Source organism: Marmota monax, unplaced genomic scaffold (assembly GCF_021218885.2).
Source record: "Marmota monax isolate L192 unplaced genomic scaffold, Marmota_monax_Labrador192_F-V1.1 WCK01_AAM20220418_F8-fsc00204, whole genome shotgun sequence".
Classification (NCBI taxonomy): Eukaryota; Metazoa; Chordata; class Mammalia; order Rodentia; family Sciuridae; genus Marmota; species Marmota monax.
In genome coordinates, this window is record NW_026695247.1 from 2,753,531 (window position 1) to 2,773,252 (window position 19,722).

The 19,722-nt window shown below is 49.3% G+C and overlaps 1 protein-coding gene across 1 annotated transcript in view; it reads left to right on the forward strand.

Annotated features, from left to right (window-relative positions):
• Positions 1-19,687, forward strand: part of Sh3rf3 (SH3 domain containing ring finger 3) — a 340,679-nt gene extending 320,992 nt beyond the window's left edge. Inside the window, exons 9-10 of the mRNA XM_046420254.2 lie at positions 7,846-8,180; positions 16,535-19,687. Coding sequence (XP_046276210.1) covers positions 7,846-8,180; positions 16,535-16,703 — 504 coding nt within the window. The 3' untranslated portion in view covers positions 16,704-19,687. The remainder of the gene's footprint in view (positions 1-7,845; positions 8,181-16,534) is intronic.
• The last annotated feature ends 35 nt before the right edge of the window (positions 19,688-19,722 follow it).

Sequence of the window (19,722 nt, forward strand, 5' to 3'; positions counted from 1 at the left end):
TGCAACTTTCTAGTTGATTACCCTGTATCTATCATCTACCATCTCAGAGCCACCTTTTGTTCTGTAGTTGTTTCTTTTTTTTTTTTTTAAGAATAAAACGAGTAATAAGAATTGTAATGCATTCCACTGTCATATGGAAATTTTTAAAAAAAAGAATAAAACGAGGTAATGTATGAGTAAGACTTAGTATAGCATCTGGCTTCTAGGAAGCTTTCTTTCTAAATAGAATTCTTATATTTAGATATTCGTGTAATCCATTTTACATGTGAGGGAGTTAAGGCTAAGAACAGATGAGTAACTTGTTCAAGATGGGCCAACTAATAAATGACACGGACACCCAGCTCCATCTGTCTTCCAAGCTGGCACAGGATCCTGGGCTTCTCACACACCAAAGTGCTGCAGGTGTTTATCTTCTTGAAGCTCCTCAGAGAGACCTCTCCTCCCCTCAGGGGCTGTTTCATGCCGTGTTGGACTTGACTGATCATCCAGGCCTGCTCCCACGTGTTGCAACCCAGATGAGGGGGAGCTTGGGGTTCCTTCTGTTCCTCACCCTAGTTCTGAGTGAGTCTGCTGTTCCTGTGGTGATGTGTGTGGCTCTGCTGGGAAGGACAAATGCCTCCTTTCCGTTCCGTCCTTTCTTGCTCCCTGTTCAAAGTGCCCAGTGCAGAGCCACAGGCAGAAGGGTGCCCGCAAAGACTTTACCTCTGATAAAAGCAAGAAAGCCACAGGAAGCAGTGGGCAGCTCTTCCACTTGAAATAGAAAAGATGGAGAAAGCACAGTCAGATTGTCACTCTCTGCTGCCTCCCATGCCTCACGATGTTTATGAGCTAGCCTTTTTTATCTTCTGTCTTTCGCTATGCCGTCTTTTTGAAGATGCGTTTTAATGTTTAAAATACCCAATAGCTCAGTGCACAATTTTTTCTGTCTCTTTTAATTAGCTTGTTAACTTCTTCCTCTTTATTCATTATGGATCTTCTATTCCTCTGACCTCTCTGAGACTGTATTGTATATTTATATTGTTATAAGCCTTTCTCTGTGATTCCAGGAACTGTGTTTTCAAGCAGAAACCTTTCTCCATTAAAATTTTAGCAGGGCATAGCTTTTAATTGCCCTTTCCCCATCTTTGATGGGAAGATTTCCAAACATAAAATAGTAATCAAAAAGCTTCCAAGTATAACTTGCTGCCTTAGGGCCAGACTCAACAAAGATAAGGATTCCATGTTTCCCTCAACCCTTGTTTCTTTCTTTTGAATATCTCAAAGCTTCTTAAAGCCTCGGGCATTGTTTGTCCTGCCAAGTTCATGTGCACCAGGATTCTGCCCAGGTTTCTGACTTACCAGCTGTTTCCTCACTATGGAGTTGGGGTCATTCTCATAGGTATTGGAGAATAAAAGGTGCTCCTTTCTCTGAACCAGGGCTTCCTACAGGTCTCTGCCATCTGCCACCTGCCCTTTCCAACAGCTTATAGATTGAGGTGGCATTGAGAATTATTTGATCCTCTTTCTAAACTCATTTTGCTTCCTTAGTACTGACTGCTGAGTTGGCCGAGATATTGATGTTATTTAATAGATTGCTGTAGAGACTGAGAATTGGGATTGGTTTTGACACAATGGCAAAGCTAGAAACAATGGGGATGGGTATGTGGGCACAGCCAGTTTGTGTGGCTGCCACCCAGGTACAGTCAGTCTGGCATTCTGTAAGTTGAGGTTCTTCCGGGTTACTAGGACTAAGCTTTGCAAAGCAAGTCCACTTCTGCCTGTTTCTCACCATATGTATCTGGACTGACATTTGGTTTGTGCCCAGCCAGTGCAAACTGATTTTAAACATTGCCCTACACAAAAAGGAATTAAGATGGCAAATCTATTGGAGAGAAATAGTGCTATGGCCACCCCCTTTAGCACAGGCTAATAAAGAAAGCAACTCGGGAGTGCAGAACAATGGTGGCGCACTCGCCAGACATGCTCAAGGCTCTGGGGTTGATCTCCAGAACCACCAAAACTTTTGTTTGTAATATAATATATAATGTATTTTCTAAATGCCAGGTGTGGTGGCACATATCTATAATTCTAGCTACTCAGGAGGCTGACACAGAAGAATCACAAGTTTGAGGCCAGCCTCAGCAACTTAGTGAGACCCTGTTTCAGAAAAATAAAGAAAAAAAATGAATTGAATGAAATAAACAGTATCTCTAAAAAGGTTAATGCTGCTTTTAAAAAATCAACTTCTGTTCCCTTCACTGATGGGATCTTTAAGAGGTGGGGCCTAGAGGAAGATGGTTAGGTCATTGGGGATGCTGCCCTCAGAAGGAATCAGTACAGTCTTTGAGAGATCCTAATTAATTCCCATGAGATCAAGTCATAAAAAAGAGTAAGCCTGGCCTTTGGATTTCCCTTGCTTTTTATCTTGGCACATGACTTCTCCCTCATACACAGACTTTCTTAATAATTTCATACAGTTTTTCCATAACTTCTGATTGATCTTTGACTAACAGTAGATGTTCATTTAAGTTTCAAATTTCTTTTTCCTTTTGCTGAGTTTTTATACTACTATTCTCTAAAACAGTCAAGGTTCTTAGGTAAGCGCCTATCTTAATCATAACAAATTTTACTATACCATTTGCGTACCTTAAAGTTTTCCTCTAATGTGTGCAATATGAATGAGCACCTTCACAATTTTTTTTTTCTTTTTGCATTACTGAGGCTTGAGCCCAGGACCTCTCAAATGAGAGGCGAGTGCTCAACCACGGAGCTACTTCCCCAGTCCCCCCAGATCTCTTTTAAATATGAGTCCAGATGGTGATTGTTTGAAAGTAGAGCATAACTTGATTTCATAGTGTGTGTGTATGTGTAAGTGTGAGCAGTGTGCACACATGGCTCGTGTGATGGTGTTCTGTGTAAATGTGGAAGGAGGGATGCTTTCAGCTCCAGATCTTAACTGGAGCTTCTGGCCACCTCTCCTGCCTGCCATCCTCAGCCCTGCCCCGTCCTGGAGCCCACTAGCACCTGGCCAGACAGTTTGGTTCCAGACAGTTTGGCTGATTGGACCTTGGCTTTGTGGTGGTCATTGGTGATCTGCCCCCAGGGGAGAGGAGTGTCAGCAATGATGGAGACACAGGTCTGCTGGGAACACTAGTGATGAAGCAGCAACCCCCAGAATGTGAAAGGCACACAGCATTCTCGTCCCACTCTGCTCATGAAAGTCATTAATTTATTCCCGATCCCAGCAAAGCCACCTTTTAAAACATAAACTCTTAGTTCAGAACATCCTGTGAAGCCAGTTATCTCCTGCAGTGTTGACCCCCAGACGGGTCTGTCAGCCTGTTGGACACATGAAAAGTGGTCCTGGGCTGAGTCTTACCTGCGTCACAAACCCCAAGGAAGTGCTTGGAACCTCCATATTCCATGAATTCCACAAGCATGATGGTGGCTATCATGTGGATCCTGCAGCCATCCATAATAACTGGATGCCTAAGGCCTTAGCACAATTCCATTCTAGAAGGCAAACGTATTTTCCAGTCTGATTCAAATTAAGAACATAATCAGTCATATTTAATCCTGGAAATCTGAGATAGGAAAATCACCTATCACATTTGCCCACCCTCCCCTTTCCAAAACCTACCACTCAGGCTGTACCACAGTGCTCTCAGTGGCCCAGGGCCAGATGGCAGAGCCTCGTCTTCTCCCAGCTCACCTGCACGCACCATCGAGGCCTGCATGGCCTGTGGCACCCTGTGAGCAAGCATTTGTGCCCTAAGTCTGTTCTCTGCTCTGGCACCGTGAGAGTCTCACTGCTGTGCTCAGTTCATTAGGCAAATGTGAATTGAGCACCTGCTGTGTGCCAGCACAGCAGCAGGCCCTGGGTGCTGGGGTAAACAAGATGAACACAGCCTTACCCCTCGAGAGGTTGGAAGGGATGCCTAGCAGCCTAGCCTTCTCTCAGGGGAGAGGAAATAGAGGTGGTTGGGAAAAGTCTGGGGGCAGGGTCTGTGCAGCAGGTCATATGCCCACTGCCAGGCCTCTGACCTGCCTTTCTGGGAGTGGAGGAGGGCCATATCCTCAGAGTGAGCCATGAGCTCAGGCTACATACCCAGGTGGGCCTTGCTTCCTTCCACACATCCTGGCTCCTGTCCTCTTCCTATGGACCAGGGATACCCAGCCTTGGCACGATTGATGTTTAGGGCCACACAACAGTCATGGGAACTACCCCCTGTGTTTCAGGATATTTAGGAGCACTCTGGCCCACTAGATGTTAGAGGTACCCCCTGGATGTGATAACTCAAAATTTCTTCAGACCTGTCCCCTGGGGGCAAGATCACCCCTGTGCATGGCCTTGTCCCCAGCCTAGCCAGGCCTCCTTACTGCAATTCCCAAAGTGTGTTCCTGGGAATACTGCTGTCTCCAAAAGGATCCTGTGGAGACAGACTTGGTGCTACATTTCCCCTTAAGCTACCAGCATGGTAATACTCCAACTAGACCTGTGTCTATAGGGTTAAAGGTTTTCTTCCCCATTTATTCTCATAACGGTTTCCCTCCAGGGCCTAGCACAATGCACAACACATTAAGGAAATGTTCCTGGGGGAGACTGAGGATGAGGGGAGATAGACCATGGGGCTGGAGCACTGGGAGCCTCAGTGTTCCAGGGCCCCGCCAACACTGATGCTGGTAGGAAGGATGGAGGCAGATGTCCTAAATACCATCCATGATGAGGGAAGGCCAGCTCAGGTGAGCCTCGGGCCCAGTGAGGAGGGCATGGGTATGGAGTAGCAGCTGACTTGGGTCATGTTAGGATGTCCCTCTCTCCCAAGCAGCTGGGGCTTCTGTGGCCACCATGACCAGGCAGCTATGAGCAGCTGCTCATGATGACAGTCTTCTACCATGAGCAGCAGCTGAGTACCCAAAACTTAAAATCACTGAGTTGTCTATGCAATAATTGTGTACATTTAACAAAAATTGCAGACATCATCTGGTACAGCCTGATCCACCTTCCTGTAGGGCCCAGCTCCTGCACACCACAGGGTGGGGCTTTGACCATGGGGGCTTCCAGCCCAGAGGGCGAATGCAGATGCCATTCCAGCCCAGAAAGTGAACGAAACCGGGACACTCTGACCTGCAGATGCCACATGGAGCAACTTGACAGCGCAGGCAGTTGGGCAGCCATAGCCACCTTATCCAGGCAACCAGACTGTTGGTGTCAGCAGAGCCAGAGTCTGGGTACAAGTATGCAGTGGGACCCTAGTCAGTGTACAAGAGGAAGGATTCATTCATGCTACAGTGGGACATGCCAAAGCTTAAGGTTACTGTTTTAGTCAGCTTTTTCAGTGCTGTGACTTAAGATCTGACCAGACCAACTGTAGAGGAGTAAAGGTTTATTTAGGGGCTGGCAGTTTCAGAGGTCTCAATCCATAGACAGCAGGCTCTATTCCTCAGGGCTCAAGTGAGGCAGGACATCATGGCAGAATAGTGTGGCAGAGGGAAACAGCTCTCATGATGATCAGAAAGCAGAGAGCGGTCTCCCATTGTCAGATACAGATATATATATATATATATATATATATATATATATATATATATATATACCCCATGGCCACGCCCCCAGTGAACCACTTCCTGCCGCCACACCCCACCTGCCTCCAGTTACCCCTCAGTGAATCCCATCAGGGACTAATTCGCTAATTATGTTACGGTTATAACTCAGTCATTTCTTTTCCAAACCTTCTTGCATTGTCTCACATGTGAGATTTTGGGGGACACCACCTCTAAACCATAACTGCTATATATCTCCCTAGAGATGTGCATTTTTAAAAAGGCTTCAGCACCACTAGCTCTCCCCACTAGCAGCATTCCGCCTGTGTGGTGAGGAAGGTAGAAAGAGCAAGTCTCCCATCTGTCCACCTCGGGGTCCAGTGAGCCCTGTGGTCGAAGTAGACTCTCCAGTGGCCATCATGACCCAGTCAGTGATGGCGGTTTCAGACTTCTGCATGTCAAAGCTCCTCTGTGTAGTGTTTGTGTTTCTCTCTCTGTTTCTCCGCAAAGCTCCTGTGTCAATAACAGATCACAAGAGCCATAACCTAACCAGTTCATCCCGGTTTGAATGGACTGACTGATGGTAACGGTAGGCAGGTGGGGCATGGCTGGAGAGTGGGTCACGGGGGGTGTGCTCTGGAAGGGTTCATCTTCCCCATGGCCCCTTCCCCTTCCTCTCTTTGCCTGGCCATCATGAGTGCAGCAGCCCTTCTCTACCAGGCCCTTCTGCCACAGTGGTCTCCCTCACCTTCAGCCCAAACCATGGAGTCAGCTGACCATGGGCTGAACCTCTGAAATCATGAGCTAAAATAAAATTTTTCTCCTTTAAGTTGTTCTGGTCAGGTATTTTGTTCACAGCGATGAAAACCTCACACACTCGTCCACACTCACATCCCCACACACACATACTTACCAGTACTTACACACACACAGAGCCCAGCCTCAATGAAGGGATACAGTACAATTTTCTTAGAGTGCTGATGGGCAATGTTTTAAATGCCTTCCAAGTAATCACCACAGACCGCTGAGGGAGGCTGAGGCCCAGACCCCATGCACTTAACCTTTATGCTCACAGAACCCAGCACAGAAAGGAGTGGCCCACCTGAAAGCTTCTCCAGGCCATCCAGGGACACTGCCTGGGCTCCTTTTCTAGGCTGGTCTCACTGCCCAGCCAGGCTGCCCTGTGTTCATGGAGAGCCAGCTCTGACTCCATAAAGCGTGGGACCTACTGGGTGAGGCTCACTCAGAGAAATCCTGGGGTGCTGATGAAAACCCTGGGGCTGTTGTTCTGCCAGCAGATAGCCATTTGCAGGGTGCAAAGGTCGTCCATGCCAGGAGATGGGTTTGCACATCCTCAGGGGATGACATGGACACCGAGCTGGTGATTGTAAGCACAGATCCTTCCAGCTGACTCACCCGTTCTGCACAGGAGAACAGTCAACTTCATCCCATAGCGGCTCTCTCTCTCTTAAGGAAGGGAAGCTAGGGAAGCGATTGAACCAGGGAATTTTCCAGCAAGGGAATTCAGGGAAAAGTGCACCAAAGAGCAGGGCCCCAACCCTCCCGCTGCTGTTGGTGTGAGAGGGAACAGCACTCGAGAGCTGCCCTCTGCTCAGGGACAAGCACTCCTCCCTGGCATGCAGGCTCTGCTGGGAACATATAGAATACACACACACACACACACACACACACACCTCAGCACACTTTCTGTGTGCTCTATCAGCCACTTTATGCAAAGGATAGTTTATAGAAAATGCTGCCCGAGGTTTCCAAATGAACCAAAAACACATTCCTTAGCTCATCCTCAGGGGATGAGGGAGTTATGTCAAGAAGCCCAATTTGGAATAACTAACCCCTCAGGTAAGGCTGCATAGCCCTGCAGTTTTCTTTCAAAAGTTGTGTGACATCAGCAAGACATGACACAGGGACTCTTTGGGGGCTCTTCTTAGAAGAGCCAGGCCCCACTGTGACCCCTGCTTCATGTGAAGCCCCACCAGAAATATTTTCAGAAAGCAAATAATGCTATCGGCTGGTTCCTCTGACTCAGCCCATGAAATTTCCAGGCTGGACCAGGGCCTTGCAGTGGGGAGGGGACTTGTGTGTCAGAATGGCCAACATGCAGAGTCTTCCCAAGGGAATGGCACCAACTCGCCCCAGAGCTGCATGGTCCTTCTGGGACACTTCTTCCAAGTTTTAAGAAAAGAAGCACAGCTTTTGTTTTCTTCCTCTAACCAGCTTCACAAGATAATCTTTAAAGTTCCAAAGAGGATTGTACTTCCTAGGAGCGTTAACCCATTTGGTTTCAAACTTATGTCTCTCTAGAAAGAGAAGAAGAGTGGGCTGCTGAAACTTCTAGCTGGGGCATCCACCAAGAAGAAGTCGCGCTCCCCGCCATCCATCTCTCCAACCCATGACCCTCAGATGGCTTTGGACACCTCACTCCAGGGCGCCATGGGCCCCGAAGTATCCTCGCTGTCCATCCATGGCAGGGCAGGCTCCTGCCCCATAGAGAGCGAGATGCAGGGAGCCATGGGGCTTGAGCCACTGCACAGGAAAGCCGGCTCCTTGGATCTGAACTTCTCCTTGTCCCCTTCCCGGCAAGCATCTCTTTCCATGGCTGCCATCCGTCCTGAGCCTAAGCCATTGCCTAGAGAGAGGTAAGGGGGAGTGTGGGCTGGCAACATTTGTGGCCATGCTTCGGGGTGGTCCCCCAAGGTCTGGAGGCTCATTTGGGGAACAGGGACATTTGGGGCTTCCCTGAGGATTAAGATTACCATATGTGCGATTAGGATAGCAAGAAGATATTTTCCTTACTCAGGTCCTACACGTTAGGATGTTGCTTAAGTAATAAAAATATGAACCATCTCCTAAGAAAACAATCTTGGCATTTCTGCTAAAATACTGCTGCTCAGTCGTGCTAGCACCACAGCCCAAAAAGGCAGCCACCATCCTGAGCACCTGCGGACCTCTGAGACTACCACTTCCAGCAAGGGGCTAGATAAGTTTCCATCTAGACCAAAGAAGGCATATACATTTTCTGTCAAGGGCCGCATATTAAAAAAATTGTAGATGTGGTGGGCCTTACAACGTCTGTGGCAACTCGTCACTCTACCTATTTAGTAGGAAGGCTGCCACAGGCCAGATGTAGACAAATAGTCTGGTGTTTCAGAAAGCTCTATGTAAGGACACTGAAATTTAAGTGTGCTACAACTTTCTCACGTTTTAAAATCTGCCTTGGATTTCCTTTTCAACCATATCAAAATGAGCAACATTCTTAGCTCTCAGTGCAGTTACAGATATCTAGATGGTGCCTTTGAGCTGTGCCTCTGGGAGCATCAACTGGGGCCGCAGGAAGGGTCAGTGTCTCCACAAGGCCGAGGAGGGAAAGCATGGCACCATGTTACAACCTACTATTAGAGTAGCAGTCAGTAGCAGGCTGATGTCAACTGAATATTCTGCACAGATGTGATGCTCAGAACATCCCAGAGTTAGGAGAGTTGCTGGCTGTGGACACCAGGATGGTCAGGCATTGCATGATATGTGTATCTGCCAGCATTTCCGAGTGCCTTCTATGTGATATAATCTTCCTTACCAATCCCGTGAATTCAGCCTCCCCATTTTATAGAAGAGAGAATTGAGGTTTCATGAAAGGCTGAATCACTTGCTCAAGGTCACACAGATGGGTTAGTGGCTTAACCAAAGATTCGGCTTAGGGCTTTCTGACCACAGAGTCCAGACTCTGAAAAGCCTTACTCTGTGGGGTGCATAGACAGCAGCCCCCTTCAGAGGATGCTCACTGGTCCTATAAAGGGACTTTGACATCCTTAGCTTGAGAATAGTGCGGAGCAAGTCACAGCCCTGGCAAATCCTCCAGAATCCAGGAGCACTGCCCTGTCCACCCAAGGTGCAGCTGTGTCCCCTCTTCATGCAACAGTGCTGTGCAGGGAATTGCCTTCCCCATGGTGACCCTGGACCTTCAAGTGATCGAGTTCACACTGCCCCCCACAGCATGAAAACACATAATATGATGATACACTACACATTCACCATGTGAACACACCACACATACCTCACACACATATTACATACACCACACGCCTACAAACACACCACACCATACACTCATGCATACCAAACACATAACTTACAAATATACACGCACACCAAACACAGGCACATGTGAACATACCTGCATAGCATATGAACATACACGCAAACCACACACATACACACACGCTGCTAACACACATACACTCACACAAAATGCACACAAACTCTGGAACACATACACAAATATATTCCCACACATGCACATTGCCTTCTCCCACTTCCCTCCCCAAGGGAGCCTCCTCCAACTTGGGGCAGCTCCTTCTTGTCAGAATCTCCTCCCTCCATGGGCAAACACCAACTGCCTTGTGAATACTGAACATGGGTCCCAGTGTCTCATCGCAGGTTACAGAGTGGGTCTTTTGGCTTGTCAGAAGAATGACAGGCTTCTAGATCTTTCATAGCTGTTCTTGTATCTCCCATGGGTACCTGCTCCCTACACCTCTAAGTCTATCTTCAAAGACGTGACTTCCAGACTCCTCAATAAGAAATCTTGAAAGACTATTCTAAAAAATCATGGGAGTCTCTGATTAACTAGCAGATTCAGACAGCCACTGCCACTCTCAGAATATCTGGTCTAATCAGGGGGTTATTATACCTAAAGACTCTGGGCACGCTCCTTGACCCCAAGCACTCTGCAGAGCTCATTAAAGAGCAGTGTTTGCAAAATAATAGCCTGACACCAAACTACAGATGAGTCCCAGGAATGTTCCCCTCAACCTCAACCTGGGCAGCCACAGGCCACCTGGTGTCCACGGAGCCTGGACAGGTTGTGACTATGGACGTGCTGGCTCTTTAGGCTGAGACAGCTCCAGTCCAGACAGCATTTGGAATCTGGCCCTGCAGGCTTGTGAATAAAACTCACTTGGTAGGGGCTGGGGTTATGGCTCAGCAGTAGAGTGCTCGCCTTACACATGCAAGGCCCTGGGTTCAATCCTCAGCACCATGTATAAATAAATAAAATAAAGTCTAAAAAAAATTCTTAAAAAGAAACCTCATTTTGCAGCATGTTTTGGAAGAGGGAAGCCAGTGGGATGCAGCTGCAAGAGTCTTTGCCCCCCAGGGTCCTGCTGCCTTGCTCACATGACAGATATTCATGGAAGGACGAGGCGTGCAAGGTGGAATATGGCAGGAGGGCACTGTGGGGCAGTCAGAGTCGAGGTGTCCATCCTGCAGTGCTGAGGCAGTGGCTGAGTTCCAGACACAGCAGTGTCCTTCTTGCGTCTTTTGTGAAACTCCTGTGTGCAGGTTCCCCCATCCCCCACCCCAAGTCTCAACCATTGCTCTCCTGAGGATCTGGGAAGACAGTGGGGGCTGCTCAGTGCTCTTAGAGGAAGGAAGTTTAGGTTAAAAGTGCTGCAAAGGGCAGTGGCACATGCTTGTAATCCCAGAGGCTTGGGAGGCTGAGGCAGGAGGATCATGGGTTCAAAGCCAACCTCAACAACTTAGCAAGGCCCTAGGCAACTCAGTGAGGGCCTATCTCTAAATAAAAGGGGGGGGGCGGGTGCTGGAACACAGTGGTTGAGTGCCCCTGGGTTCCGTTCCCCAGTACCAAAAAAAAAAAAAAAGTATTGCAAAGGGAGCCCCGAGGGAGGCCACTCAGGAGAGTATACCTGGGCAAGCTCTGGTAAACCTGCCACATCAGCTGGCTGACAACGCATATGTCTCCAGACTAGACCTGACTGAGCCACACCCCCAGACTATTGTGTAAATCAAAGGACTGGTTACCAATCCATCCCAAGGGGACTTAATCTTCAGGCCACCTAAACATGTTTTTTTTTTCCCTGTGGACAATGTGCTCAAGAAGCCAAATTTGAAAGTTATTTGGGGAACTGATTATTGGGGTATGGTTATAGGATGTGAATCTCACGTGGTATCAGGTTAAAACTCTACTACCTCTATATTTCCTGTTGGGATGTTTTCAATTTATGATGGGTTTACTGAGGAGTAACACCATGATAAGCTGAGGAGCATCTGTAATGCATTACAGTTTAGTGTCCAGGGTATAGATGCATTTTTTTGTCATTTCTAAGTTGCTAGCCGGACATTATTCCATAACCACCTGGTGCCACCTCTCAGAGGCCCACTTGTCCTCAACCATGTTGAAGTAAATGCTCTGAAAAGGCCACCCTGGGGAGGGCCACCCTGTGACCCCTGTTGTCAGGTAGGGAAGCAGATGACACTAGATAAAGTCGGGACACCCTAAACTCACACATGGAGCTAATTGCACTAGTAATAAGAATTCCTCCTGATTTTGTCTGTTTGGATTCCCTGAGCCCTGTGTGTGAATATTAGCTGTGGTTGACAAACCTTATTTATACTCAGTAGGGCAGAGTCTTTCTCTGATTTATGAAGCCATGATCATGACATAAGAGTAGCTGTCATCCTCAACTGCTTACATGGCCCTTTGTGTCTATAACAGGGAGTGTCGATTACTTTCATGCAGCAGGGAGAATAGCTCAGAGTCTTGGAATGATCTGGACAGAAACGTTAAACACTTATCTCATATAAATTCAGCTCACATCCATCTGGGCTCATTAAATCATTGAATTGCTCAGAAGCACCAAATTACTTCTCTCTAACAAATTGCATTTTTTAAAGTCGCTTGTTTGTTTCACATCTGGCTGTTGAGGCAAAAGCCAAAACTTGCGTTCAGAGTCTGAGAAATCATCTTGCCCTTTGCCTTTCTTCCCTTGGGGAAGAGAGAGAAGGATCAGGTGTTCAGAGAGGAAGTGGAGGATGGCAGGAAGCCACAGGTAGGACAGCCCAGTCCTGGTGGACACATGCAGCCTCTGTGCTGGTGGGGTAGGGACCATAAGGTCTGTGTGCATGCTGTCTGATTTCACAGAATGCTGGCTGCATCCCAGGGGCCAGCTGTCCTCCTAGACACTGGTCTGGGAGGAGATGGGAGGCGCTCTACTTCCTTTCCTCCTCCACTCTCCAGAGAACCAGTGTCTGGCTTGCCCTCAGACATCAATGGGAACTGGTCCAGTCCAGCTGCACCTGCAACCATCCCAAAGCACATAGAGTTGGCCAGTCTGACTCAGTACTGGAACCTGGAGCGTGGCTAGCCCTGCTGCCTCTGAATAGCAGCACTCACACCCAACAAGCCTTGCCTCCTGCTTTTGCCTGTCTGAAGCAAGTTGGATCCATGTGCCGTAGGCTGTAGGCTCTCTGGGGCTGGGCTTAGGGCTTTTTGTCTGTGCCCCTTCTTCGAGCCCAATAACACCACCAGCTTCCCCCAAACCATGGCTTCTCAGGCCAAGCCAGACACGTGCACTATGAGCAGGCTGGTTTGGGAAGGGATGGACTCTTCCTTCCAACTTGTATGCTCTCAGTGCTCCGATTCTAAGGGACCTGCATGCAAATATTTTCTTCCACAACTTGTTTAAAATCCATATTCTTTAGCCCCATTTTATCAAGTAGATCCAGTAGAGGCCTAGGAATCTGCCTCAAGGGCTCCTGAAATCCATGAGCCACAATTGCTGTCTTAGGGGCTCTTTTTTGCTTTGTAAGGTCCCAACTTTTCTAAGACCAGAATACACCAGGCCTAGAGACTCCAGGTACTGAGCACCTTAAGGACCCCTCAAGATAGCCAGATGCTGTTGATGAGGCAGGTCTCCTTCAGGTCCCACTGTGTGGCTGTGGGTGATGGGGCAGGGAGGAAGAGGCAGGCCCCAGGGAACAGGTCTTCCCAGCTGGCTGGCCAGGAAGATGAAAGATAAAGGATTGCCTATTTCTCCCACACCACCACCTAGCCAGTAGACTAGGGCCTTGGTCCCAGCATTGCCAGGATGGGAGGGGACAGCAGTGCTGGCCTCCTTATGTGCCTCCTGGTTCAGGCTGAGAATTTCAGTCAGTTCTGAGCTTCTGAGGTCCACCCAACATAGATGCCAACTGTCAGAAACCAGCATGTCATCCGGGGTTCTTAAGTGCTCTTCAGAAGAAAAGGGGCTATAAGAGGTCTGGAGCCAGGAGACCTGGGAGAGCCAGGTGTGGTGCCTAATCTTTATAACTCCCTCCATGATTCAGAGGCTCCCTAGTGTACAGGACAGCTGGGTCCAGGTTCAGGAGGAGGGCCTAGGGCGAGGCAGGAGGGGCGGGCCCCAGAGAGCAGTGTAGACGGGAGGACAAGTCAGTGTTGTGTGGGTGGGGTAGCTGCTGGCAGCCTGCAGGACTGCTGGCAGTCTGTGATTAAACTCTGCCTGAGTGGCCCCCTGCACTCTTCTAGTCCCATTGCCTGCCATCGCCCACAGGAGAGGCCAACAGGCCAACTGACAGCTGAGGAACAAGATTATGGCTTTCTGAGAAAGGAGAGACAAGAGGGAGAGAAGAGCCCTGCAGGGGGAGGAACTGGCCAGGAGGCGTGGCTAATTGGCACTTGATGAGGCCCCTCCCAGTAGCTCTAGCTTTCCACCCTCCAGTCCCACACAAGGCCTGCAGCCTCCCCTGCCGCAGGTCCTCAACAGCGCAGAGAGCCGTAGCCATTGACGAGGTAGTTGCTCGCAGTGCTCCTATTCCAGGTACAGGATGCAGCAGGGAGCAGGTGCCACCACGGGGCTTGCTGCCAAGGGGCCAGACAGACAGAAAATAAACAAGGAAACAGGTAAACAGACAGGCCTGTCGAAGGTAGTGAGTGAGTAGGGCAGGACGGTCTTGGCCATGATAGGGAAGAGCCCTGGAGGCAAAGGTAACCACGAATGCAGGAGCCTGAGGTGGGTGCACCTGCTGCACCTAGGGCCAGCAGAGCTGAGCTAGGAGGACGCTGGGGTGCACACGGGCACTGAGGGTGGCCACACAGCAGCCCTTTGTCAGCCTGCGCTTCTACTCTGCGAGAGGTGGGAAGTGGTGAGCACTCTTAGCAGAGGAGGCCAGAATGTGTCAGTGTTGTCTTTCATATGTGTGGTATAAAGGAAGGCCAGTATGGATGACCATAAGGCCAGGAGGGCCTACAGGAAGGCCACCTAGCACGTCCTTGGTATGTGTCCCTCAGGCAGCCCCAGTGTCCTTGGAGATGGATGCCCTGTTAGGGGGACATGGGTGCTCAGAACCTTCTCCCTGCCAGGCCTAGGCTCTGCTGACTAGCTCAGTGTCACCTCAGCAAAATGATAGCTATAATAACTTTCAGGTGGGGTTTTCCCTGAGAGAGAACAGCTATATCCTGGCTGCCATAAAACCCATTCCTTTAGGATTTGGATTTTGGACCAGAGGTCTGCTCTGGATGCAGTGTTCTTCCAGCTTTTGCTGCACAACTGTTACCTGCCCTAAGTGTAGAGGGTGCAGAGGCCCAGCCAGACACTGGGCACATGTGCCCCTGCAAAGCTTCCTCAGTCACTAGAGGTCCATGTTGCCAGAAGGGACAATAGGGATTTCCCTGGCACTTGTATTCCCTGGGGAATACTTTAGAAGCAGGCTGGTCCCACGGGGAGCATGGCAGCCCCTCAGCCTTGCTCCTCTTCCTTGGACAGACTTTAAGCAGAAATATGATATACTTTTGCCATAGGGAAAGGAATTCACCATGAACTGAATTCTGATTCACATTTAAGTGAATGAGCATTTCACAGAAAAATGAGGGATTAAGGAGGAGTAGGGGCTCAAGAGTGTCAAAGGAGTGGAAATTTACAGAAAGAGAAAGTGGGTGTTAGATCCATGTGAAACCCAACTGGGTTGGTAACTGGAGTAAAGCTGCACTCCCATCCTCCCAGAGACTGAGGCTGAGGCCTTATCCTCAAGCATTGTTGGAACAAACATGTGAATTCTTCTGGCACCTTGAGACTTCTTAGGTAGGTACTTTAAGAAGAGTTAGGACCGTACTAGTGTTTCAGCTTGAGCTGTTAGAAACTGTCAGTGTTTGTCCAAGACTTTATAGACCAGGGTGAAACCTAACAGAGAAGAGGGCTCCAAGGAGCCTGGCTGGGGTCTGGTGAAGGAGAGAGTCTGTCGGGGCTGTAGCTAAGGGCTTGTCAGGTCTGCCTTGTGCAGACCTTGGGACTCTGGGTCCTTGGCAAGGTACTGGCCAGAGGGTCAGACCATGGTCTCACATCTGGGGAGCACCTGCCTCATCCCAGAGGGGCTGCAGGGCTGCATCTGGTCACAGCGGCAGCCTACAGCAAGCCATCCATCTCAGTGCAGGCAGAGGCCACAGAGGGGAGGCTTCTGATCCTGGTTCCATTTCATCTTATGTTGGTCTGAAAACAGAGACTCTGAGAGGCCTTGGAGGCTTCAGAGAGGGAGGAGCACAGTTCTTGTGGGGAAAATGAGTTCCGGATGATGTTGGTGACATGGCCTCAGCTAGTTGAAGCGCTAAGGCAACATGATTTTATGATTCTGAAGCACATTTAGAAAAATGACCATTGGAACAAAACCATCTTCCAATCACATTTTACACATCATACGAGCCACAACCTAGTGGCGCAGGTGAGGAGCCCTGCTTTTTAGACAAAGAAACTGACACTCGAACAAGTTGAGGACATGAGCCGGAGTCACACGGTCAGAACAGGGCTGAGGACACAGCCAAGGCTCTGGCCTTCCTCAGTCCCTCCAGCTGTCCCAGGAAGGCACAGTGGCTCTGCTCAGTCAGGGCAGAGGGAGAGTGTGAAGTGACGGGGTGCTGCTGGGACAAACAAGAAGGAACATTCCAGCTAGTCCTAGATCTGTGTCCAAGAAGACACAAAGGGAAATTTCTTTAAAAAAAAAAATTAAGTGGAAAATTATTTGGGGGAAAAAAAAATAGAAATTTGTGAAGTGGGAAAAGCAGTCCCAAACTGCACGATTTACCCCGAGGGGAGGCAGAGGAAAAGCAGAGTCGCGGGCTTGGTCTGGCAGGCTGGCCGGCAGGGTTTGGGGGTTACCGGGGAAGCCAGCCTGTCTACCAGGCTCACCTGCTGCGCCATCTGTCCCTCAGGTACCGCGTGGTGGTCTCCTACCCACCCCAGAGCGAGGCGGAGATAGAGCTGAAGGAAGGTGACATTGTCTTCGTCCACAAGAAGCGCGAGGACGGCTGGTACAAGGGGACCTTGCAGCGGAACGGCCGCACGGGCCTCTTCCCGGGCAGCTTCGTGGAGAGCTTCTGAGGACGGCTGCTCCCGCGCCACTGACCGCGGGGTGGCGCCCCGGGAAGCCCCGCCCAGGAGCAGAGGGAGCCGCAGCCGCCCAGGGTCCCAGGTCCTCTCCAAGGCACCTGGCAGGGACACCTGGATCGGGGTGGGGTCTGGAAGTGTGGAGGTGTCCTGCCTTCCCCCAAAAGCCCAAGTCAGTGCGCCCTCCGGGCTGTTCACGGAAATGGCTGTGCCCTGTGAGTAGACTGTAAGAGAGGATGCCCACGTGGGCAGATCCACGCTTTGCCCTCGAATGGGGCCACAGCGTTATTTGCCACCTATGCAAGTTTGGGAGCTGCAAGAGGCCTCGGGGCTGGGCAGGTGGGCTGGGGCCAGAAGCACTGGGGAATGTCTCTCCAGGCTGCCCTGGGCATCACCCCTCTATATACCTCAGTCACCTGCCATCTAGCCCCTCCTGGGCAGGCAGGGGTCAGGGGGCCTCCCCTGAGACCCTGGGAATCCCTGCCGGCCTGCCGCGCAGCTCCTGTTGGGCACTGGAACAGAATCCCTGTGGCTTTGTCTCCTGCCAGGATTGTAAGCTACGCCTTTTGTTTCACAGCTGCCGTCCCTCTGCGTTGCGTCTTTCTTACATCTTTTTAACGTACAGCCGTTAGACTTTGCATATTTCTAATAGGTCAGACGTTGCCTATTTTTCATACATCTGGTGCTGCCCTTTTGTAAAACTAGTAATGACTTGGGTGAGCTTGAAAGAAAAAATGTCTGAGGCGACATCAAAGGGCAGGGTTTTTATATTTACCATATGAATTTTGGAGCACACTGAGAAACCCCTGTCCTCAACATCAGAGCCCTGGCCAGTGCTCCCTGGGATGACAGCGGGTCTGCCGAGGTGGCTGGAGGGAGATGGAAACAGCCAATTTCTTTAAATCCTTACCAAAACCCCAGGCTCTGTCTAGACAGTGATGATTATTATTCAAGGACTGGAAATGTGTCTAGGAGGGTTACTCTAATTGCCCTTTCGTGTGGCGGTAAAAGAACATGCGGGTTGACCCCTGCCTAGGAAGGCAGATGCTTTTCTTAAAATTCCTTATGAGAGAATGACTGTAATTAGCATTCTCAAAACACGATGTTTTTTGTTATCAAAATTTGCAGTTCAGATCACCACCTTGCAAAGGTTCAAAGGTTCTCTCTCTCTCTCTCTCTCTCTCTCTCTCTCTCCTTATTTTTGAAAAATAAACAACTCTTCCCATATCAGGCCTTGCAGAGCCTCCTCTGCTAGAGACCAGAGATAAAGTGAGAGCAGGGCTGTGATGCTGTGCTGTATACTTGCAGGGTCCAGGAAGAGAGAGAAGGAGGAAGAGTGGCTTTTACCCTGGGACCTCCCCCAAGTGACATCAACAGATATGTATTCCTTAGTGTAACAGCCCCTTCCCCTGAAAAGTGACCTGAGGAGCCCTGTCACAGACAGTTTTGTCCTTGAGACTTACCTCAGGAATGTATTTTTATCATCTCAAAGTCGTAATTCTTAACCCTGCTCTCTACAAAAACCACTCAGCCTTACGTTAGGCTGAATAATTAGCCTTTGGCAGTGGACATTGTCAGTGTTTTTCAGGGATGCAGCACATTCCAGAAATGCATTCGCTTGCCTGGCATAAAGACTTTGTAATGAAGACCACTTATTTTCAGAGTTCCTATTTGGGGACATGACTTGGCTATGTATAACTGCCAGGTGACTTCCACACTGGGGGAATCACATCTAGAAAATGGCTCTTCCTCTCCCTCCAGATGATAATAGAATTAATGGACATGAGAAATTTGTTCTGAATCAAAGAGAAAATCTAGTTTACACACTGGGTTCGTGACAACCAGAAGGGATCTAGTCATCATCATTGCCAAATTAGTTGCCCACCATGCACACACAAAAAAAATCTTGTGCATGTTTAAATTCATGCTGTCACCAAAGAGATTAACACCCTGGGTGAGAAACATTCTCCAGCAGAACCAGAACTAATTTGAGTCTCCAGGTAAAAAATAGTCTTTTTTTTTTTTCTTTTTGTTAAAGAGGGCAGTTACCAAGCAAGAATTACTAACTCGGGCTTACTTTCCTCTCCCAGTCTCTGCCCACATGGTGCTCATGGTGGGAATGTGCTCCACTACTTAGCGATTGTGAGTGGGGATTCAGCCCACCCAGCCGAGCACCCCCACCTCATGATAGAGAGCTGGGGCAAGTGTTTAGGTGTCTTTGGAGGACATTGGCCCCTTTCATGGCAGAGTCAGGGATGAGTATTGGACCCTTCTTGGGAAGGAGAACGATGCTGTGGGCCCAGCCAACTCCAGGGTTTGCTGTCAGGTGGGTGGAGCTCCTGGAGTGGGCACTGGGCTGCCAGAGAGTGGGAGAAATACACAACCAGCCCCCATGTGTTGTCTGAGTGTCTTCAACATATCCAAGTCCTTCAGCCTTCTTAACAGTGCAGGAGCAGAAGTAGCCCTTCCCTTCAGGCCTTCTTGCCTCCCAGGACGGACGTTTCAGTGATGAAGATGAAACCAGCACTTTGTCCTGAACCCTCATACCCCATCCTGGCCCCACGATGTCCACTTCTAATTGTGCAGTGGCATTTGGCAGCCAAGGTGATTTTCTTTGAGGAGCACATTAGGGTCCATAGCTTTGACTGAGCAAGGTCAGCAGACTCCTAGGAGATAGGACAGCCTGGCCCCCCGGAGTGTCAAGGGGATGAGGGAGGGAGACAGTATGGTAGGCAGCGGGGCCTGAATGCCAGGCTGAACACCCTGAAACCAGCTCAGCCAACCAACTGGGAAATCCTTTGTACTTTGCACAGTTCGCACACACATACACACACACACACACACACGCATAGTGTTTCTGTTATACACAATGTCAGCGTGTGATTTTGGAAGAATTGACAGTAGTGACAAACTATGATGCCTGTGTTTTTGAGTCTTTAAATAAAAATGAACATGGAAAGGCCTGTGTCTGCATGATGGGGACAGCGGGGCTGGGGTACAGGCTGCAAGGCCT